The 19781-nt window shown below is 35.1% G+C and overlaps 2 protein-coding genes across 2 annotated transcripts; one reads left to right on the top strand and one right to left on the bottom strand.

Moving 5' to 3' along the window:
• Positions 1 to 8167: 8167 nt before the first annotated feature.
• Positions 8168 to 9478, top strand: LOC138881339 (uncharacterized). The gene is made up of 4 exons (XM_070161558.1): positions 8168 to 8237; positions 8328 to 8497; positions 8559 to 8919; positions 9027 to 9478. The coding sequence occupies exons 1-4, from the start codon at positions 8168 to 8170 to the stop codon at positions 9476 to 9478; spliced, it is 1053 nt and encodes a 350-aa protein (XP_070017659.1).
• Positions 9479 to 14537: 5059 nt separating this feature from the next.
• On the bottom strand, positions 14538 to 19064 carry LOC104213854 (uncharacterized protein At4g14100-like). The gene is made up of 2 exons (XM_009763403.2): positions 18509 to 19064; positions 14538 to 14886 (listed from the first exon to the last, which is right to left on the bottom strand). The coding sequence occupies exons 1-2, from the start codon at positions 19047 to 19049 to the stop codon at positions 14705 to 14707; spliced, it is 723 nt and encodes a 240-aa protein (XP_009761705.1). The 5' UTR covers positions 19050 to 19064; the 3' UTR covers positions 14538 to 14704.
• Positions 19065 to 19781: the final 717 nt, after the last annotated feature.

Genomic DNA, 19781 nt, shown 5'->3' with positions numbered 1-19781 from the left:
GTGGCTTGAAATCGAAGAAGAGGCCTAATTCCGACTTTCTTTATATTTTCGCTCTCTTTTCTTCTTTTATTTTTCTAAAAACTAAATTATAAAAATACTTAACTTATTATTAAGAACTAAATTAAGTTATAAAAGCGCAAATTAATTCTCAATAATAATTAACGCACAATTAAGTAATAATTAAGCATAAAATTGTATATTTGGTCATTAAATGCTAAAAATGCAAACGATGCCTATTTTTGTAATTTTTTATTTTTTTGTAAAACAAATTTTATTACTAACAAATTGTAGAATTAAATCCTACATGCAAAATGCGACATATTTTTGTATTTTTTATTAATTTAGCAAATAAACATGCACAGACAAATACAAATAATTACACAAAAATACCACAAAATTGCACACCAAGAAAATCATTTTATTTTTTTTGAATTTTTTGGGAGTAATTCTCATATAGGGCAAAAATCACGTGCTTACAGAGGTAAGTGGCTTGCTTAACCTTGTGTGAGGAAAATCCCCTTAGGATTTGGTACTGTTGTGATATGTGAGCGCGTGTACGTGAGGTGACGAGTGCATACACGGGCTATTTGTTGTAAAATTCAATTTTCACTGAGTAGTAACATGTTTTCATCTTAATTGAGTTATACCAGCATGTGTAGTTATTTTGTTTAGTCTAATATCGCATGTCTACGTGCTTTAAATATTTGAACTTTGTGTAGCATGCCTAGTTGATTTCCAGTTTTTGTTCCTTGATCTGTATTAGTCTGAACTGTAGAATTCATGTGTTAATTGTTGTATTTATCGGTTGAGTTGTGTGTTTACTTTTGGGACTACGAGGCGATACCTCGGGAGATCCCCCTGTACATTTACTTTTTAGACTACGAGGCGGTATTTTGGGAGAACTCCCTGCACATTTACTTTTGAGACTACGAGACGGTACCTCAGGAGATCTCCTTGCATATTTACTTTTGGACTACGAGGCGGTATCTCGGGAGATCCCCTGTTGTTTTACCCCTATGTGTTGTACTGTTGTTTTTCTGTGGTTTCCTCTTGTTTAAATTCTAGTCTTTTATTACACTGCAATATTTTTTCTACTTTATTCATTATATATATACTAATAGGGTCCTGACCTGACCTAGTCACTACTCGATCGAGGTTAGGCTTGGCACTTACTGGGTACCGTTGTGGTGTACTCATGATACTCTTCTGCACATATTTTGTGTGCAGATCCATGTACTTCGTATCAACCTCGTCATCAGTGAGCAGTGAGATTTTGGAGACTTCAAGGTATAGTTGTCGCGTCCGCAGACCTTGGAGTCCCCCTCTATTCCCTCCTTCGTCATTTACCTTTCCGTACCTTTTTATTAGACTCTGGTGTATAGAGAAACTAGTTTTTTCTGTAGCTTGTGACTTATGATGTTTCGAGTTTTGGAAATATTGTGTATTACTCGAGTTGGTTATTGTATATGTCGAGCGGCATCTTTATCGGTTATTTAATTATCTGTTGTAGTTAGTTGTGAAATTTTTAATTTTATTTTTCCTTATTCCGCAAATGTTAGGCTTACCTAGTCGTAGAGACTAGGTGCTGTCACGACATCTCATAGGGGGATGATTGGACCGTGACAACTATACCAACAGGGTATACAGTTCTATCGTCTAATTCCCAACAACTATAAATGATTATACTACTATTACATAATAGACAAGCATAAAGAGAAAAGTCAAGAAGGTATGCAGCTATAAATTATTTTCAAGATGTTGTACGATACTACTATTATTAAAGGAAAAACAAATAATGTACCAATTAAATGCAGTCAATACAGCCAAAAAAGGATCCAAAAGCATATAATACCAATATACCAATATAGTATATAGCTATACTAACAAGATATATAGTTGTACGAGGTTATTCGAACAACTGCCTATAACCATAAAAACAATTACATAACACACATACACTATGTCCATAGCCACAAGGGAATCTCAACAATGCAAAACATGATTATATAAATAATTTCAGAGATATAATTCACTTAAAAATGACACAACTGACTATAACTTAAATATAAGACAAAAGCATACCAGGAAATCAAAAAATAACAATGTACTATATATTCAAAAGCACATATCCTAATTATAAAAAAATTACCTTCTTGGGTGCGACACCAAATTTTTTCTTCTTTACTTGAGAACCATCGCTACAATCAACATCGACTGGTTGAGTCTCTATTTCAGGCACGGATTCACGCTGGCTTCCACCTAACTCAGAATCCTCAGAAACTTTAGCTTTTCCCTTATCATTCACCGCAGCACCTGCTATGACTGGTTCGAAATTTGTTTCGATTAATGACTGGTAAGGAGTTTCATCGATTGACGAAGCATCAATATTATTGCCTTTTCCACCCTATAATTCTATATTTTAGTTGTGTTTTCAACACGACTACTGCTAAGGTTAGGACTAAAAGCAGATGGAGAATCAGAAAATAATTAAAAACTAGGATCGGACATGATTGAGGCAACGAATTCAACTGCTACTTGGGTTGAAGAATGATGTTGTCCACGGTGCCACCATCTGAGCGCACAATGCTTCCTAACCATAGTGAAGACAACAGCCCACAGACATTGATTCACACAAGTATAAAGAAAAACACAAAAAATCTATATTTTGAAAGTCCGCTTTCACTAAAATATAATTTCACATAAAAAAGTTTTGCCCAGAAATTACTATTAAACGAAGAGATAGAACAAAATCTGAAGAAAAAATTCAAAATTTGAATCAGTGAATGCTGGGTGAAATATGGGTTATCATTGTTTGGCTATGGAGGTTTTGAAACTGTCTGTAACGTTAAAGAACGAAGACAAAATAAATTAGGCATTAATTGACGGAGGATATGGAAACCCGCTAATTGCGTGGGCTGTTGGGTGAAATAGCTTGGGTCGGGTATGGAAATTCGCTAATGGGTGGGCCGCATAAATAATCTGGGCCGCATAAGTAGGAACAGTAAATAGTTTGGGACTAGATATTAAAAGGTAAATTGTTTGGGCTTAATATGTATAAAGTGAGATTTTCTCTTAATCAATTACCTATGAATTGTGTACTCTTAAGTTAGTCGACCGAACTTAAACTAATCAGACAATTACCAAATACATTCGGATATACATCTACATATATAATGAGCAGCCGCTTATAATACACGACAAACACACCCACTGAATTCAGATGTTTGTACATGTTTGAAAAATTATAAAAAAAATAATAATAATAATTTAAACCAATTCAACCCATTATCACAAAAAGACAAATGGATGTATGGTAATTTAAAATAACCATGATTAATTTGAATATTTCTACCCTTAGCATTCACATCAATAGTAATTTATGAAAATAGTGGATAAAGAAGAAAATAAATGATTAAATAAAAAGAATTGAGGGATTCTAGGTTACGGATTTTAAGTGCTTGTTAATTGATTTGCCTCTGAGCATTGGAAGAGCCATATTTTACCTATGCCCTTTTTCCTTCTCCGACACGGTTGTTGAGACACACTAAGTAGTCATGGGAGCTAAATTCTTAACTCTTAACTTAAATAAAATAAGTTACACTTTTTTTGTAATAGAAAAATTATCTTTCTAAAATGTTGTTAACACAAATAGAAAAGTGGCCGAAAGATGCTATTTTTTGCCGAAAAAATAAAGTGGCTATCTTAATTTACTTAATAAAAAAAAGTTAATTTTATAGACCCCCTTTAGGTTTTTGTCTCATCACACTAAACTCCCTCGTGATTTATGATAATCTTACCTCCCCTATCTTTAATTTCGTTGTAATAATTATTTTAACTTATTTATAAAAATATAAAAAAAAATACTAACTTGTCTAATTTGCCTCACTAATATATACTTTTGTTTAATTAATTTTATAAATATACTTTTGTTAAAAGAATTCCTTCATAATCACATCTCACAATAATCCTTTCTTGATCAACGTGGCCGGGCATATCAGACCTGTCTCCGTCCAATTTCTTAACGGTATCAGAATGATCTTCTAAACTTACCATCTCATGAATTCCTCTTCACTAATTTTTAAGTTTGAAATTGAAGTAATAATGTGATTAAGTAGTTATTGGAAGAAGGATACTTATCCTGATCATCATCATAGTCAATATTTAAATCATAATTTTTCGACGAATCCTGAATTCTGCTAAAGGGCTCTTTGCTTTGTTTGATAGTTCTTCCTCACATCTGGAAAATTTAGGCACGATCATTGGAAGAAAATACAAATACGAATCATGTTCATCCTCATAGTCGGCTTCTTCTCCATATTCTTTTCTTAATTTCTTTGCTTTTCACTTTCTTGTTGTCTTTATTTTAGAAATTAATTTTTTTTAATAAAATTAATTTAAAAAGAGATTATATTAATAATAGTAAATATTAGCTAGGCTTTAGAAAGATGATTTTTATTTTACAAAAAAAAAAGTGATTTTTGTATTACAAAGCTTAGCTTGAATGGTCATTGGCACCAATTTCCTATATGTTTAATAACATAATATCATTAAAACAATACCTTTCAACTAACTATAGCCTTATGCAAGTATGCAACTAACTATATTTTCTGTAATGTATCTTCGGTCCTAATTAATTGCTTTTCTTTTAAAAATAAAAAAATAAAATTAAATAAAAAGACCTATCCAACAATCCATTTATTAACAGCTACTTTAGGAGCATGGGCGGATCTATACTTACAAGTATGGTTCAAGATCCCATGCTCTCTTCTCCAATTTTTTTTTTTTTTGTTGCTAATATCTTTACCAAAATATGAATTGTAGTGTTAATATGCTACAAATCTAATTTAATGTCTACATGGGAACTCATCAAAATAGAAGTCTTTTGGTGCACTTTGGTTAAAGAACGAAGCGATTGTTACATTCAGACATGGCCATTATGCATTCACGAACCAATTTGTTTTTAACTCTTTCCTTTCTTTCTTGGTTTTTTCAAATTTGATGTTCATTCTTTTTCTTATCTTTCTTCCGTTTTTTCCCTTTTTTCCCACATGTTATTCTTCTTTCTTTCTTTTCTTTTTGTCATTTTCCAATTTACCTATGTTATTCCCTCTTCTTTTTTTTCCATTTTTCAAATTTGCTATTCCATGTCATTAACGATTTAAATTATATAGAGAGAGTGTTTGGCTAAGTTTATAAGCTGGTCAAACTGACTTATAAACACTTTTTGACTTATCTACGTGTTTGGTAAAATTAAAAGTGCTTATAAGCCAAAAATAAGCCAAAAGCCATAAGTTGGTCTCCCCCAACTTATCAAATTTCAGCTTATAAGCATTTTAGGTTTGACCAAAATATTTACTATTCTATCCCTAAAATACTTCTTTTTAAACAAAACTCTTTGTATACCCAGTTCTTCAGGTGCTTATTATTAATTTCAGCACTTTTATTCAAACACATAACTGCTAATTTTTTAAATAAGCTTCAGCACTTAAAAGTGCTTTTCAGCACCTAATGGTTATCAGCTACTCTAAATCAGCTAAGCCAAACGGGCTCATACTCATAGCATATTAAATATAAAGAACTTTTATCTATTATAATTTGTCATTTATGTCTTTTAGAGGTTGTAATTCAATCGCTTGTTGTGCTAAATATAATTATCTGTAATTGACTTTTAAGCAGATAGAGAAAAAATATTTTCGCATTTGCTATATAGTTAATCACTAAACTCGTTAAAAAAAAATTAAAATCCTCCAATATCTCTTGTCTAACTCCCTATCTCATCACCTATGGCTCTCAAACCTTAGCTTAGCAATTGCGGGAATTATATATTTAGCATCCTGCATCCATGACTTATATTAAGCTTGTTATTGGTGGAGCACTCATCTTCTTGAAATCCTAGATCCGCCTCTGCTCACAAGAGACCACGTAGCATTTTTGTAGAGACACGAATGTGCCTCTAAATCACTAATTCTGTTTGTGCTACTACATATGCAACATTGCATGTGTTTATGGCTGTTTAGGTTCTATCCATATGATTTTGATTATGGAATAATCCTCCTCTTCTTGTTCAACTTCAGGACTAGGAGTTCAAATGCATCTTTCTAATGGATATTTTATTTAGATTGACAGTCGTATTTGTTGGGTATTAAATTTGGATATCGGGTCGTTTTATATGGGCTGACCAACCCATTTGAAGAAGTTACTACACGTTTGGGTGTAATTGAGAGCAATTTTCTCAAAGTAGTTAATTTTCTTTCCCTTTATTTTGGGCTTCCTATTCTAACAGAGAAATTCCAAGAAAAAGGAACGAGCCTTTCTTCTTGTCAATCTTCTTCTTATCAATCTTCTTCTTTAACAAAGAAGAGTTTTCTCCTTCTTTTGCAAAACACACATAAAGAAAGGCATTTAGTTAGTGGAATTATGCTTTATTTTCCAAGAGAATCAAAGTTGGACTTAGGGGTAAATTTCTGGATTGTGATTTTACTCTGTTGCGTAATAGGTACATGATTCTAATTCATGTTCTTAATTAATTTTATTAACAATGGCATCAGAGCCTACGTTGTTTACTCCTAGTTACTGCCACCATGATATATACTTCGTTACCGATAATTTTTGTTTGTAACAGGGGCTGATATTTTTTGTGTGTGCGCCGAAAACTGGATAACGGAATTGAGTTTTACTTTAGAAAATAAACAAATTGATGTTAAATACTATCTTGAGATTGCCGACTAAAAAGAAAAACAAGAGAAGTGTAGATGTTTTGATATGTATAATTGTTCTATAGAAAATAGACCTATCAGAATGATATCCTTTTCTAAACAAAGTATGTCATGTTGTAGAAATTATCTACATATCAATTTAATGATGAATGTGTCATTGTTATAATAGACAACAGAATACTCCTTTCACATTCTTTTTCTGGAGGCGTTAGGATATGGCCTATAGAATCTTGACCATAATTAATTTAGTCAGAAAAGTGATGTTGGATATAAACATCTCTTTATATCCTATGACTCTGAGGTTCACTTGGAGTTGGATTTCACAAGTCCGAAAAACTGAATGTGCCATAAGCCAAAAGTAAACCATTGCATGTTCTGTTAATAAACTGCTGTAAGGTTACTAAATGTTCAATTTCATAGGAGCGCCAAAAAGATTTACATAGCAGTTCTACATACATAAAAGTGACTAGTTTCTTAATATAGAAAACAAGTTTAGCCCTAATCCCTTGCATTGATATATTTCTACGAGTTATTGTGACATATGTTGTCATATTGAATAGTTGTAGCCATTCTTATTGTTTCCTTGGTCCTATTTCAGATATGGATGTATAGGGACAACTTCGAATTATTTCAAGTGGGAGTTCTCGAAGGGGATAACATAGAAGGATACGTCGTCGCAGGACTTATTTCTATAATGATTCAGACTCGGAGCCTGAAGTCATCAAGAATGTCCCAAGGGTGAGGCAAATGAGTTAAGGGATCGAAGGGCTGAACGAAGGGAAGGAGAAAAGAAATTTAGGGAATTTAAAGAATTTAAAATGGGCCCTAATGCTTCCGTTCCCGAATATGTGCACCTTTTTCAGTTAAAAAGAGCTGAATTGTCTAATACATAAAGATAACTGATTAGAAAGCATTAGCTATTTTAGCAGACTCTCTTGGAGAGCCTTGGAGCAAAATTTTAACTGAGATTTATCATGATGTTTGGCTAGTGCACCTTTTAGCTATATGTGCAAGAGTTAGTATTCGATTGGTACATGGAAGTCCTAGCAAACATGTAAATTGTTATTATATGTTTTATTTTAATGAAATTTAAATTATGTTATTTATCTCACCAGTTACATACATTGTTTATCATATTCTTTTGGTTAATAGATTGAGACTTGAAATAAATTACACACTAAGAAGTGATTTTAATATTAAGTAACATATTTAGATATAGATGATGGATGGAAACGTAGTGACCGTTCGATTCTATACTAAATGTAGAATTAATATTATAATTAATTTACTTGAGTGTGTAGTCACATACATAAATTGACTGAAGTATATATTGATAAGTTAAACTTGTAAAATTATCTCTAATAACAGACATGGCATCGAAAAATATCATTGCGGACTTGAACAAGGGTGACAAATTGAATGGTGAAAATTACAATATCTAGAGTCGTAAGATGTGGTATGTACTCAAAGATCAAGATTCTCTTGAGAGTATTAACCATGTTATGAGTCACACAGAGGAGGGTAACACTTCCCAACACATGAGGGATCTGAAAACTTACAATATTTAGAAAAAGAAAGATTCCACTACATGTGGAATTATTGCAAGTTCAGTTGTTGATGATCTCATCTACGAATATGAGCAATATCTTACTGCTCAAGCCATGTGGGCACGTTTAAGAGAGGCATATGGGGGTACAACTGTGACTCGCCTTCGACAGCTGACAATCAAGTTTAACACGTACAAAAAACGTCATGATCACGGTGTCAAGCAACATCTAAGGGTGATGTCAAATATGATTGCTCAACTCAAAAAGTGCTAGCCATGTTCTCTCTTATGAGCAGCAAATTCAGGCAATGATTCGGTCTCTTCCCAATAATTGGGAACATCTGAAGGTTAACTTAACCCACAATGATAGCATCAAAACTTTTGCTGATGTTGCCCGTCATGTGGAGCTTGAAGACGAGCGACTTGGTGCTTCTAAAATTGTACCTAATGCCTTTGTGGAAGAATCAAGTGGTACAAAGAGATCAAGCTTCAAGCGCAAGAGAAACTGGAAAAATGACGGTAAAGGTAAGGAGACTGGAGAAGGATCCTCTAAGAAAAGAAACAAGCCAAATTCCAAGAAAGGAAAACGGTTCTACAAGAAGAAAGGCAAGAGCAAGATGAAGTGCTATAATTGCCAAGTCCCAGGGCATTTTGCTCGTGAGTGCACTGAGCCAAATAGGTAGCATTTCAAAATGCATATCTTAGTGCTATATATGTTTCTAGCATTGTTTTGCTAACTGAATCTTATCATGTGTGGATTGTAGACTTAGGGGCCATCGACCATGTGAGCCGTGATAGAGAAGTGTTTATACAGTTTCGTCGAGTTTCACCTGGATCAAAGCATGTATATGTGAGAAATAATGCAAAGCTTGAAGTCAAAGGGATAGTCACTTGCAGAATGGACATGTGTGGTGGCCGATCTTTGATGTTGCATGATGTTCTATATGTTTCAGAGATTCGACGAAACTTAGTCTCTCTGTCTTTTCTTCTAGATTTAGATTTTAATTTGAACTTTAGTTGCAATGGTCTTAGAATTACTCAAGACAATGTTTTTTATGGTTTTGGACATCGTTATGATAGTTTTATTGTGTTAGATTGTAATGCTTCTACGTATAACTATTATGTTGATCGTTGTGTTATAGCATGTTATTCTAGTAACAATGATGTTGATGTTATTACATGGCATGCAAGATTAGGTCACATAGGGCAGGATTGAATGAATAGATTGGCTAAGGAAGGACATTTAGGTTCTTTCTCTAAAATTGAAATGCCAACTTGTGAAAATTGTCTTGCCGGAAAGATAACACGTAAACCATTTGTAAAGGCTAAGAGATCTGATTCTCCATTGCAATTAATTCATTCAGATATATGTGGTTCAGTGAATGTAAGGGCTAGGTCCGGTGCTTTATATTTCATTACGTTCATTGATTATTTCACACGCTTTGGTTATGTCTATTTGATTTCTCATAAATTTGAAGCACTTGAATGCTTTAAGAAATATTTGAATGAAGTTTAGAAGCAATTAGACAAAAGGATTAAGACCTTAAGAGCCGATAGAAGGCATGAATATCTATCAAAAGAATTTGAAGAATTGTGTATTGAAAAGGGCATCACTAGACAGTTAACTATTCCGTACACACCTCAACAAACTGGTGTAGCAGAAAGGGGGAATAGAACATTACTGGACATGATAAGGTCCATGATGGCGCAGGCAAATTTACCTATCTCCTTTTGGGGAGATGCGTTATTGACTGCAACCTATATATTGAACAAAGTGCTTTCTAAATCAATTTTTTCCACTCCTTATAAGCTATGGACTGTTCATAAACCAAACTTAAAGAATTTACGACCTTGGGGTTGTGTTGTATATGTAAAAGATTCTTTTAGCAAGTTTGGTAAATTAGGTCCAAAAGAAAAGAAATGTATCTTTATAAGATATTCAGAACACTCCAAAGGGTATATGTTCATTGGTGAATTAGAGAATGGAAGTGTTACTGAGATTGAATCATGAGATGTCACATTTCTGGAAAATAATTTTCCAAAGAAGGGCGAGGTAAAGAATGGAGAGCCTCTTTATGAAATATTGAACTCAGATAGTAAGCAAGTGCTTCTGACATAGTTGATAATCAAATTGATCAAAATCTTATTCTTGATCCGAGTGGGAGTGAGAATTCCCAATACCAAAATCCTTCTAACGAACCTGAATTTCAACTACGAAAGAGTGTCAGGAAAAATATACCCAAACGTACTTATGAAATTGAAGATTATGTTTTCTTGGTATCTCCCACAGAAATGGATGAGCCAAAGTTTGTGACTAAGGCTTCATCGAGCCCTGGAAAAGATGAGTGGATGAAAGCAATGAAAGAAGAATTAGAGTCCATGAAAACCAACAATGTCTGAGATCTACTTGACCTTCCGCCTGGTCGTAGAGCCATTGGGAACAAATGGGTTCTCAAAGTTAAATGCAAAGCGGATGGTTCAATAGAAAGATACAAGGCACGATTGGTGGCAAAAGTCTTTACTCAAGAAGCCGAAATAGATTATGAGGAAACACTTTCACCAGTTATGAAGTTTACCTTAATTCGCTTACTTTTGGCTATTGTTGCACGTCTGGATTTTGGAATTACATCAAATGGACTTGAAGATAGCTTTTCTCAATGGATAACTAAACAAAGAAATCTACATGGAACAACATGTAGGCTTCATCGTTAAAGGCCAAGAAAAGAAGGTTTGTAAATTGAAAAGATCTATTTATGGCCTGAAACAATCTTCAAGGTAATGGTATTTGAGATTTCATAAGGAGGTGATATTTTATGATTTCATCATGATCAATGAAGACCATTGCATTTATGTGAAGAAGTCCAATGGGATGTTTGTAATTCTTTCTCTTTATATGGACGATATTTTATTGGCCGAAAACAATTTGGAGTATTTGAAAACTATCGAGTCATGGCTTTCAAAGTCATTTGACATGAAAGATATGGGCGAGGCACACTATATCCTTGGAGTTAAGATCCAAAGAGACCGTTCCAAAAAGTTATTGAGTCTATCTTAAGAAATTTATATAAAGAAAATTTTGGAGCATTTTCGCAAGAATAGTTGCAAATCCATGGATACTCCTATAGCGAGAGGTGAAACTTTAAGCCTTGAAATGTGTCCCAAGATTAAAAATGAAAAGGAAGACATGTCTCGAGTTCCATATTCAAGTGTTGTCGGGAGCTTGATGTATGCTATGATGTGTACTCGCCCAGACATTTGTTACGCTGTAGGTCTGGTTAGCAGGTATCAATCCAATCCTAGAAAAGATCATTAGAAAGCTGTGAAGAGAACTTTTAGATACTTGAAGGGAACTGCAGATTATTCACTATGTTATAGTGGAAATGATTTATACTTAAGAAGATATACAAATGCTGATTGGGCTGGTGACCGGAATGATAGAAAATCAACATTCGGTTATGCCTTCTTACTTAATGATGGTGCTATATCATGAAAAAGTAAGAAACAAACTTGTACAGCCCTTTCAACGATGGAAGCTGAGTTCGTGGCTTGTGCGTCTGCAGTACAAGAAGCTGTTTGGTTGAAGAGATTCTTTGAGCATTTGGATATTACAAAGAACTCTCAAGATCCCCATGACTCTATATTATGATAGTCAAACGGCTATTGCATATACAGAAGATCCTAAGTATCATAGCAAGACCAATCACATTGACATCAAGTATAACTTTGTGAGAGACATGGTAGAAAGTGGAGAGATAAATTTACAATGCATTCCTACGTGAAGCATGATAGCTGATCCCTTTACAAAGGCGATATCTAGAGACCTGTTTGAGAAACATGTTATGGCTCTAGGTTTGCGAAGGATATGAACATAATTATCTATTATAAAATGACTTTAGTATTATAATATGTTCATCAATATTTAACTCTTGAATTATGTTTATATTTCGTATGCATGTGATGGATGTTTTGTTGATAAAGTGTGTCGAACAAGTCGCGAGATTGGCTCTCTCACACGAGCAATCGCCTCTTACGTTAAGAATCGTGAAGAGATGAGACCTTATAGAACATTGGATAATGCGAGGTTATATTTACTTGTAGAAGTCGGTCTTGACAACTAATCAGACTTACGAATTTCAATATTTGATCTTGACTTGTTTTGTAAGCCAAATGCGAGTTTACCTAAAAAGATGATTTGAGGATTATTGATGTGCGAAACTCGGGCTAGACACTTGAAAGTGTCTAGACCAAGATTTGTACAGTGTTGAATGATTAAAAGAATAACACACGCGCACCAATATAAGGTGAGAACACTGTAACATGTGTTTCATACCATGTGTGCTATCGACCAATGGGATAATAGAAGAATGAGTCCCTACTTCTTCATTGTGTGAGCTCCCAAAGAAGTTATATCAACTTTTATTAGTATACCCTTTGACCTTTTACCGTCTCTTGAAGTGTCAATTAGTGTTGCTACTTTAGCATGCCACTAATAGCCATGAGTGATTCGGTAATGCAGCGCATGTCTAGGAAAGCAGTTGATTTGGAATGTAAAGATTCGAGTAGAAAGGGAAGAAGACTAAAATTTAGTAATTTAACTTGTATTCGTAGGTCGACCATTACACTTACCACGAGGGTATTAGGTATAATTGTGGATACAAAGTTAAACATGAACTCGAGTTCACCTCTTTCGAGGATGAGGAATCAAATAACTAGCTACTGGAGTAACGGGTGATGTCTGGGGTATAGCGAGTAATAACATCTTCATGATAGTAGTGAATCATTTCCGAATGTGATCGGATTTCTACATAGAGCTTTAGAATAACCTTAGTAGGTTTGAAATATATTATAGCTCTTGATGCTTGCAGGTCGCACGAACTACTTGTCTGTATAAATTAAGTGTGTTATTTATTCATGATAGTGGTTTGAGTTCCAGCCCATCATGGGAGAAGTGGGAGATGTTGGGCATTAAATTTGGATACCTGGTCGCTCTATATGGGCCGATCCAACCCATTTGGGAAGAGATAGAGTTTGAGAACAAAATAACTTCTTTGGAGAAGTTACTACACGTTTGGGTGTAGTTGAGAGCAGTTTTCTCAAAGCAGTTAATTTCTTTCCCTTTAAAAAACTTATTTTGGGCTTCCTATTCTAACGGAGAAATTCCAAGAAAAAGAAACGAGCCTTTCTTCTTGTCAATCTTCTTCTTATCAATCTTCTTCTTTAACAGAGAAGAGTTTTCTCCTTTTTTTGCAAAAAAACACATAAAGAAAGACATTGAGCTAGTGTTTGACAATAGATTCCCAAATTTATTTCGAAAATTTTGATTTGGGTGAAGTTTGGTTTGAAGATGAAAATATGTTTGGACATCAGTTTTCAAAACATATTTCCCAAATTTATTTTGGAAAAATATGAAACATGACTTATACCCACAAGTTCTAAAAACTATCACAAATACCCTACAATACCATTATCTGTAACATTCATTATATTATCGCAAACCATAGTCCTGAACATAAATAAATTTAATACAAAATTATCATTTTTATAATGAACTACATAATACACTATCAGATGACCGAGAAGACGAAGCGACATTATTACAAAATAATAAATTGTGAGTTCTTTTATAAAATACAAAAGTTTGGGGCAATTTTTAAAAAATGTAATAGTGATATTTTGGCCCAAAACCAGCTATTGGGATTTTGCCAACATGTAGGCAAAATCCATGGCCAAACGTGTGTTTCCCAAATAAAACCCAAATTTATTTTGGCAAAATCTATGGCCAAATGGGTCCTTAGTTAGTGGAACTATACTTTGTTTTCCAAGAGAATCAAAGTTGGACTTAGGGCAAATTTTCTGGGTTGTGACTTTACTCCGCTGCGTAACAGGTACATGATTCTAATTCCTATTCTTAATGAATTTTATTAACAGTACTCAACTACTTTTTATCTATAAAAAAAAAAAGAGAGAGAGAAGAAGAAGACTCCTTGCAGAGGGCTTCTATATATATATATATATATATATATATATATATATATATATATATATATATATAGATTTAATTTATCTGGTATATATGCATTGCATGAACTGGATCTTGTAATAGTCAGAATTGACATTTTCAAAAATCATCTTTCAGCTATCCTTTCCTTTGGTTCTTTCAACTATCCCTTTCTTTAGATCTAGCCGAATTCATGAATTAGAAAAGAGCAACTTCTTCCTATTCTCACAACTTGCGTCCACCTCCCATGACCCATATGTATAAACTCACAAACTGGTTATAGTCATATCCTAACAATTAACTGCATTTCAGCAAGCTTCTGATTGTTAATACAGTAAGGGATTGAATTTATTATTCCATCCTCTTAACTTCTGATACAGGCTTCAAACCAAGGCAAATACATTTACATAACAAAAAACATCTAACTATTTACATAGTAATACGCTATACGAACTCTCTCAAAATACCATTTGATTCATATTCTAGGAAGCCAATATCGACAATACTCTTCTCTGATGCAGGATGTTCGTTAGGCTTTTTATTCTCAAAACAATATACAGGGGCCTGCCATTTTGCATCCTCCAGAGCTGCTCCCACTTCAAACGTCATGACATGAATAGACCTTCCTGCAACATTACACGAACATCCTTTATAAAGAGTATCATAACAATGAGATATCAATCTTGCAACAAGATATTTTTTGCATAGGTTTATAAACATAGCTTGTGAAAGGTGAAGTAGAATAGGAAGAAAGAACTCGGAACTTGTCAACAAAAAAGAGGAAGAAAAAAAGCTCAGAATTTTCCAGAAAGCCTTCGGTAGTTGTACATAGACGATTGACTTCAGAAAGCTAGTTGAGCATTATAGGTCAGGCCGTGAATACATCAGTGGCAAAAGAAAAGACTAGAACTGACCTCTTTTGAAGTTTAGAGCCAAAAATTAGTTTTCGTCGACTTTCTTTAGTCCTGATGTAGCTCAACCAATGCAGATGTTATTTTATCTGGTCAACTTCTTGCACTAATCCATAACCGTTGTGATGTTATTTTATCTGGTCAACTTCTCGCGACTAATCCATGACTGTTGTTGGTCTGTCGGGTCATTTTTAGCTTAATGAAGCTATGGCTTTACGGCATTTGATTATATATAAGCCGTGGAAACAGCCTCTTGCAGAAATGCAAGGTAAGGTTGCGTACAATAGACCCTTGTGGTCCGACCCTTCCCCGGACCCCGTGTATAGCGGGAACTTAGTGCACCGGGCTGCCCTTTATAGAGATGGCTTACTTAAGATATAAGAAACATTTCAAGAACTAGAATGTTTTAATTTCTTTTTGTAATTATCTTAATCATATCCCATTTGGCTCTACTATCCTACATTTATCTCCTTTTACAGAGACAAACTCTAATTAGAAGTCATGGCATTGCAACAAGATATGGTATGGTAGTTCAGCTAGAAGATCTACTTCTGCTTTGACTTTAGCCATGCCAGGACACAACCTCTCTCTCGTAGCCTTATCAATGCCAGGGGCTTGCCTACTGCTGACACAATCAAATATGGAGGACCCCTTGCAAACAGGTTCTAGCCTCTGGGGAAGGTTTGGTAAGGAGATCCATGTTGCGGCAATGGAAGTCTCTTCTGACTGATCGAACAATGGTGACCAACAGAACAATTTCAGTTGATAAGAGATATCATCAAAGACAATGGTGACAGAAGTTCGAAAACAGATTAATGAAATCTTCATGGAGTGTTCAACGAATTAGGATGCATCCATCGAATCCGTGTAGCCAACGGAACATTCTCCTTTCCCAGTACCGGATTCCCCTGAAGTAGTGTATATGGTTTCATTATAGTTGCACACTCGAAGCAGGAATGGAGTAGTAGGCTGGAGGAAGTGAAGCTTAAGAAGGTTTAATGGGTGACTTAGAAGTGGAATCACAAGCAGGTGGCTGGAGATTGGATTTGGTCGGAAAATCCATGGAATTCAAAGTTTGGGTTCAAAATCATGGAGTGGCTGTTCTATATAGGTTTGAAGCTTACTATTTGTTTTCTTTGTTGATGGTTCCTCTCTAATTTGGGTAACTTTCTGATAATTTGGAGATCAGGAGTAAGAGTAGGTTAGTTTTTAATCTTTGATTTCACAAATAATGGAGTATGGAACTTGAATTAAAAATTTATTTATATTGTTATCCTCATTATTTTACTCGTGAAAGAATTACCATGGCATGATGATGGCAGTCACATGCAAGCAGAATAAGCAACTTCCAATAAAACGACAGCAACAATAAGGGTCCGAAGAAATATGCTAAGAGTGAGTAATGTGTTGGGTGAGGTATTACAGGCTTTGAGGAAGAAAGAATGAAGCTACTGCTTAAAATGGATAAAAAGAGAACAGAGAAGAGGGGAAAGTTAGTTGCAGCTAGTCAGACCCCAGTCAAGCAGAAAGGAAGAACAGAAGTGGAGAAGCTTAAATGTCATATAAACTACGAAAGGGAAGGAATCAACAACAAAGGCAGGAAACGGAACTCATTTGTAATCAGATGAATTTCAAGACGGCAAGCTCAAATGTCAGCGGACTAAACAACAGGGAAAAAATAAGTATTGTATATATGTTTATTAATTCAAAAATGGAAGGCACATATTTTATGCTTACAAGAGACCAAGATGGAGGTCTACTCGGAAAGAGATGACAGACAAATTTGGACCAGCAGAGGGAGTGATTTTTCTATATTAGAAGCTGATGGGAACAATGAGGGTATTCTGATACTTCGGACATGAAAATATGGTGGAAAATTGAAGTTCTAAAAGGTACACATTCAATTTCAGTGATCTTTTCAGACTATTCTAACACATTCAATTGGTGTCTCACAAGTGTATATGCTCCAAACAGAAGAATAGAAAGAATTGAAGTGTGGGAAGAGGTAACAGCTGTTAGAGGATTTTGGATGGACCATGGGTTGTTTGTGGAGATTTTCAATGTGACGAGATATGCAACTGAAAGAAGTAATAATCAGAAAATCGCTAGAGGCATGTTGGAATTCTCTGATTTCATAGAAAATCTTGAGTTGATAGACCCACCATTAGAAGAGGGTAGATTCACATGGGCAAAATGAACGCCTGGGTGAACAGCATCAAGAATAGACAGATTTTTGCTTTCTTTGGAAAGGGATGATGCTTTCAGGTTCATTAAACAATCAGTACTGCCCAAAGGTCATCTCAAATCACAATCCATTATTGCTTCAAAGTGAAAAGTGGATTATTAGAACAGCTTCAATGTAACGGGAAGACCTGACTACACCATGACAAATGTATATGAAGTTGATATTCTGATAGAATACCTCAACTCCTTACAAGTGCAGTAAGATTTTAAGTCTAAGCTTTTTGTATTGCACCCCTGAATGCACCTACTTGGTGATGTTTTTATACTTGTACTTACCTTACATTGATAAACAAAACAGAGTTAACTTCATTATTGAATAACAATGCAATTTTGTTTATATTGGTATCCTTAATATTGATTTAATAATTTATTTACATTTATATTGTTATATCCTAGAAACAATATAGCAGGGCAGTTGGTCTACTAATCAGTTCTTTCTTACTTTCTCATGTGCTGTCATGTAACCAGGAGGTCACGGGTTCTAGCCGTAGAAACAGTCTATTGCAGAAATGCAGGATAAGGCTGCGTACAATAGATTTTTGTGGTCCTTTCCTGGACCCGCGCATAGCGGGAGCTTAGTACACCGCACTGCCCTTTTGCTGAGGGTCTTTCGGAAACAGCCTCTCTACCTTCGTAAGGTAGGGATAAGGTCTGCGTACATAGTACCTTCCTCAGACCCCACTTGTAGGATTTCACATTTTCATTGGGTTACACTACCCTCCCCAGACTCCACTTGTAGGATTTCACATTTTCGCTGACTTCTTTGTTATTGTTGTTGCTGCCATGTGCAATGATGAATTGAGAGGAGAATACTCCTTCGTTGCAATGTTCTCAACCATATTTTCGTTATAAATAGGCGTAATCGCATAACCTTTAGACAAAAAGCGGAATCCTACTTCTAGAAATAAGTAACTATATGCCACTCAGGATACTAATAAATGTCACTCTTTTAGTAGTAATATGGAAAGCCCAGAACCAGTGTAATTAATATGGATTTTAAGTATAAAATTTGGAGGTTTAACGCGATCAATAGTTATACCAGTTTAATTACCATTTTGCTAGGTAATCAATAAATGCTTATAAGGGGATGTACCGGTATAGAAAACCCAATGGACGGGTCTCTTGGTGAAGACATCTTCGTAATACCAAATGAAATCGACCTTCTGCCAGACATTACACAGAAATCCGTCGAAGGAACGCTGACCAAGGTAAGTAGCTCCGTCAAGCCAATTAGGTCTGAGAATCCCAACATCAAGCTGCGCGGAACGACACTCCTTATTGTCGTCTAATGTATAGAAGAAACTGGTGCCGTTATTCCATTCGAGGTCGTAGAGAAGTTTCCCTAGCTGGTTCTGGATAATGTTGAAGTTGCGGCCGTTGGTCCAATCGTACCAAAGGTCAATTAGGCTTAAAGATCCGCTGTAGTTAACGAACAGTAGGGAGTGGAATTGGGGTGGCCATGGGGCTGGTTTAGGGTCCGATTCGACTAATGATGAACATGGATGTATGAAGTAGCCATTGGAAATCCATATTGCGGCAACGACAACTAGTACGAACGATACACTCCTCATGCTCACTGAAATGGCCTTAAAAAGTCGATGGTGATTGTCTGTCCTCTCCAGCGTACTTCTCATCTTATCTTATGAAATGATAAGACTCAATGTTGATAAAAACTCCCCCAACTCAGGCTTAATTACAGTTAGCTCTTTGCACTTTAGCATTGCCGCAGAAACTGCTTATATTTTAGAGGAGATGTACAAATATCGCCCTTATACCTGTTTTTTTTTTAATTTCTTCGAAACCATTCTTTTTTTTGTAATAAAACAGTCACCATTGATTATTGATGTGCAAAAAGTTACAATTTAAATTTGGCAACTCAAACTTTGTACATGATCACTGAGATGTGACTATCAATCTATATCCTAACTAAAGAATAGCAAAATCAGAGTATGCTCAAGGAGGATCATAGATGATGTTAGAGGGTTTTGTGTGCTTAATTCTGAAGGTAGGCAAGCCCCATTTGTCCATATTTACTAGGCCCTTTATATGGTTAGGAAGATCGGAGAAAAGGTTGAAGATCTTGTTCCTTCAATTCTGTGACTCAGAGTTGCTAAACTGTCTGCGGGTCTGTTGGCTTCTCTGAAGCAGTGATTGATGTTGAAGTTGTGATCTTCAATCATTTTCTGGATCTCTTTTATTTGTTTGTTGATGTTCCATGGTGGCTTCCACTCTCTTTTGGCACACTTGACTATTAGGAGCGAGTCAGACTCTCATATGGCTATCTCAAGACCTCTGTCTGCACACCATTTCAACCCAAAGAGAAGTGCTTCTGGTTCTGCGTAGTTGCTGGTGCCTGCTCCTAGAGG

The sequence above is a fragment of the Nicotiana sylvestris genome, chromosome 11 (assembly GCF_000393655.2).
Source record: "Nicotiana sylvestris chromosome 11, ASM39365v2, whole genome shotgun sequence".
NCBI classification, from domain to species: domain Eukaryota; kingdom Viridiplantae; phylum Streptophyta; class Magnoliopsida; order Solanales; family Solanaceae; genus Nicotiana; species Nicotiana sylvestris.
The sequence above is the reverse complement of the archived record's forward strand: the minus strand, read 5'-3'. Positions and strand labels throughout refer to the sequence as shown.

Bases quoted from the DNA above. Each gene is read 5' to 3' on its own strand.
- LOC138881339 (XM_070161558.1), top strand. From the start codon at position 8,168: ATGTGGTATGTACTCAAAGATCAAGATTCTCTTGAGAGTATTAACCAT. The intron at 8,498-8,558 runs GTGATGTCAAAT...TCTTATGAGCAG, and splicing joins GTGTCAAGCAACATCTAAGG to CAAATTCAGGCAATGATTCG. The intron at 8,920-9,026 runs GTGAGTGCACTG...TGTGGATTGTAG, and splicing joins AGTCCCAGGGCATTTTGCTC to ACTTAGGGGCCATCGACCAT.
- LOC104213854 (XM_009763403.2), bottom strand. From the start codon at position 19,049: ATGAGAAGTACGCTGGAGAGGACAGACAATCACCATCGACTTTTTAAG. The intron at 14,887-18,508 runs GTACATCCCCTT...GTAATGTTGCAG, and splicing joins CCATTGGGTTTTCTATACCG to GAAGGTCTATTCATGTCATG.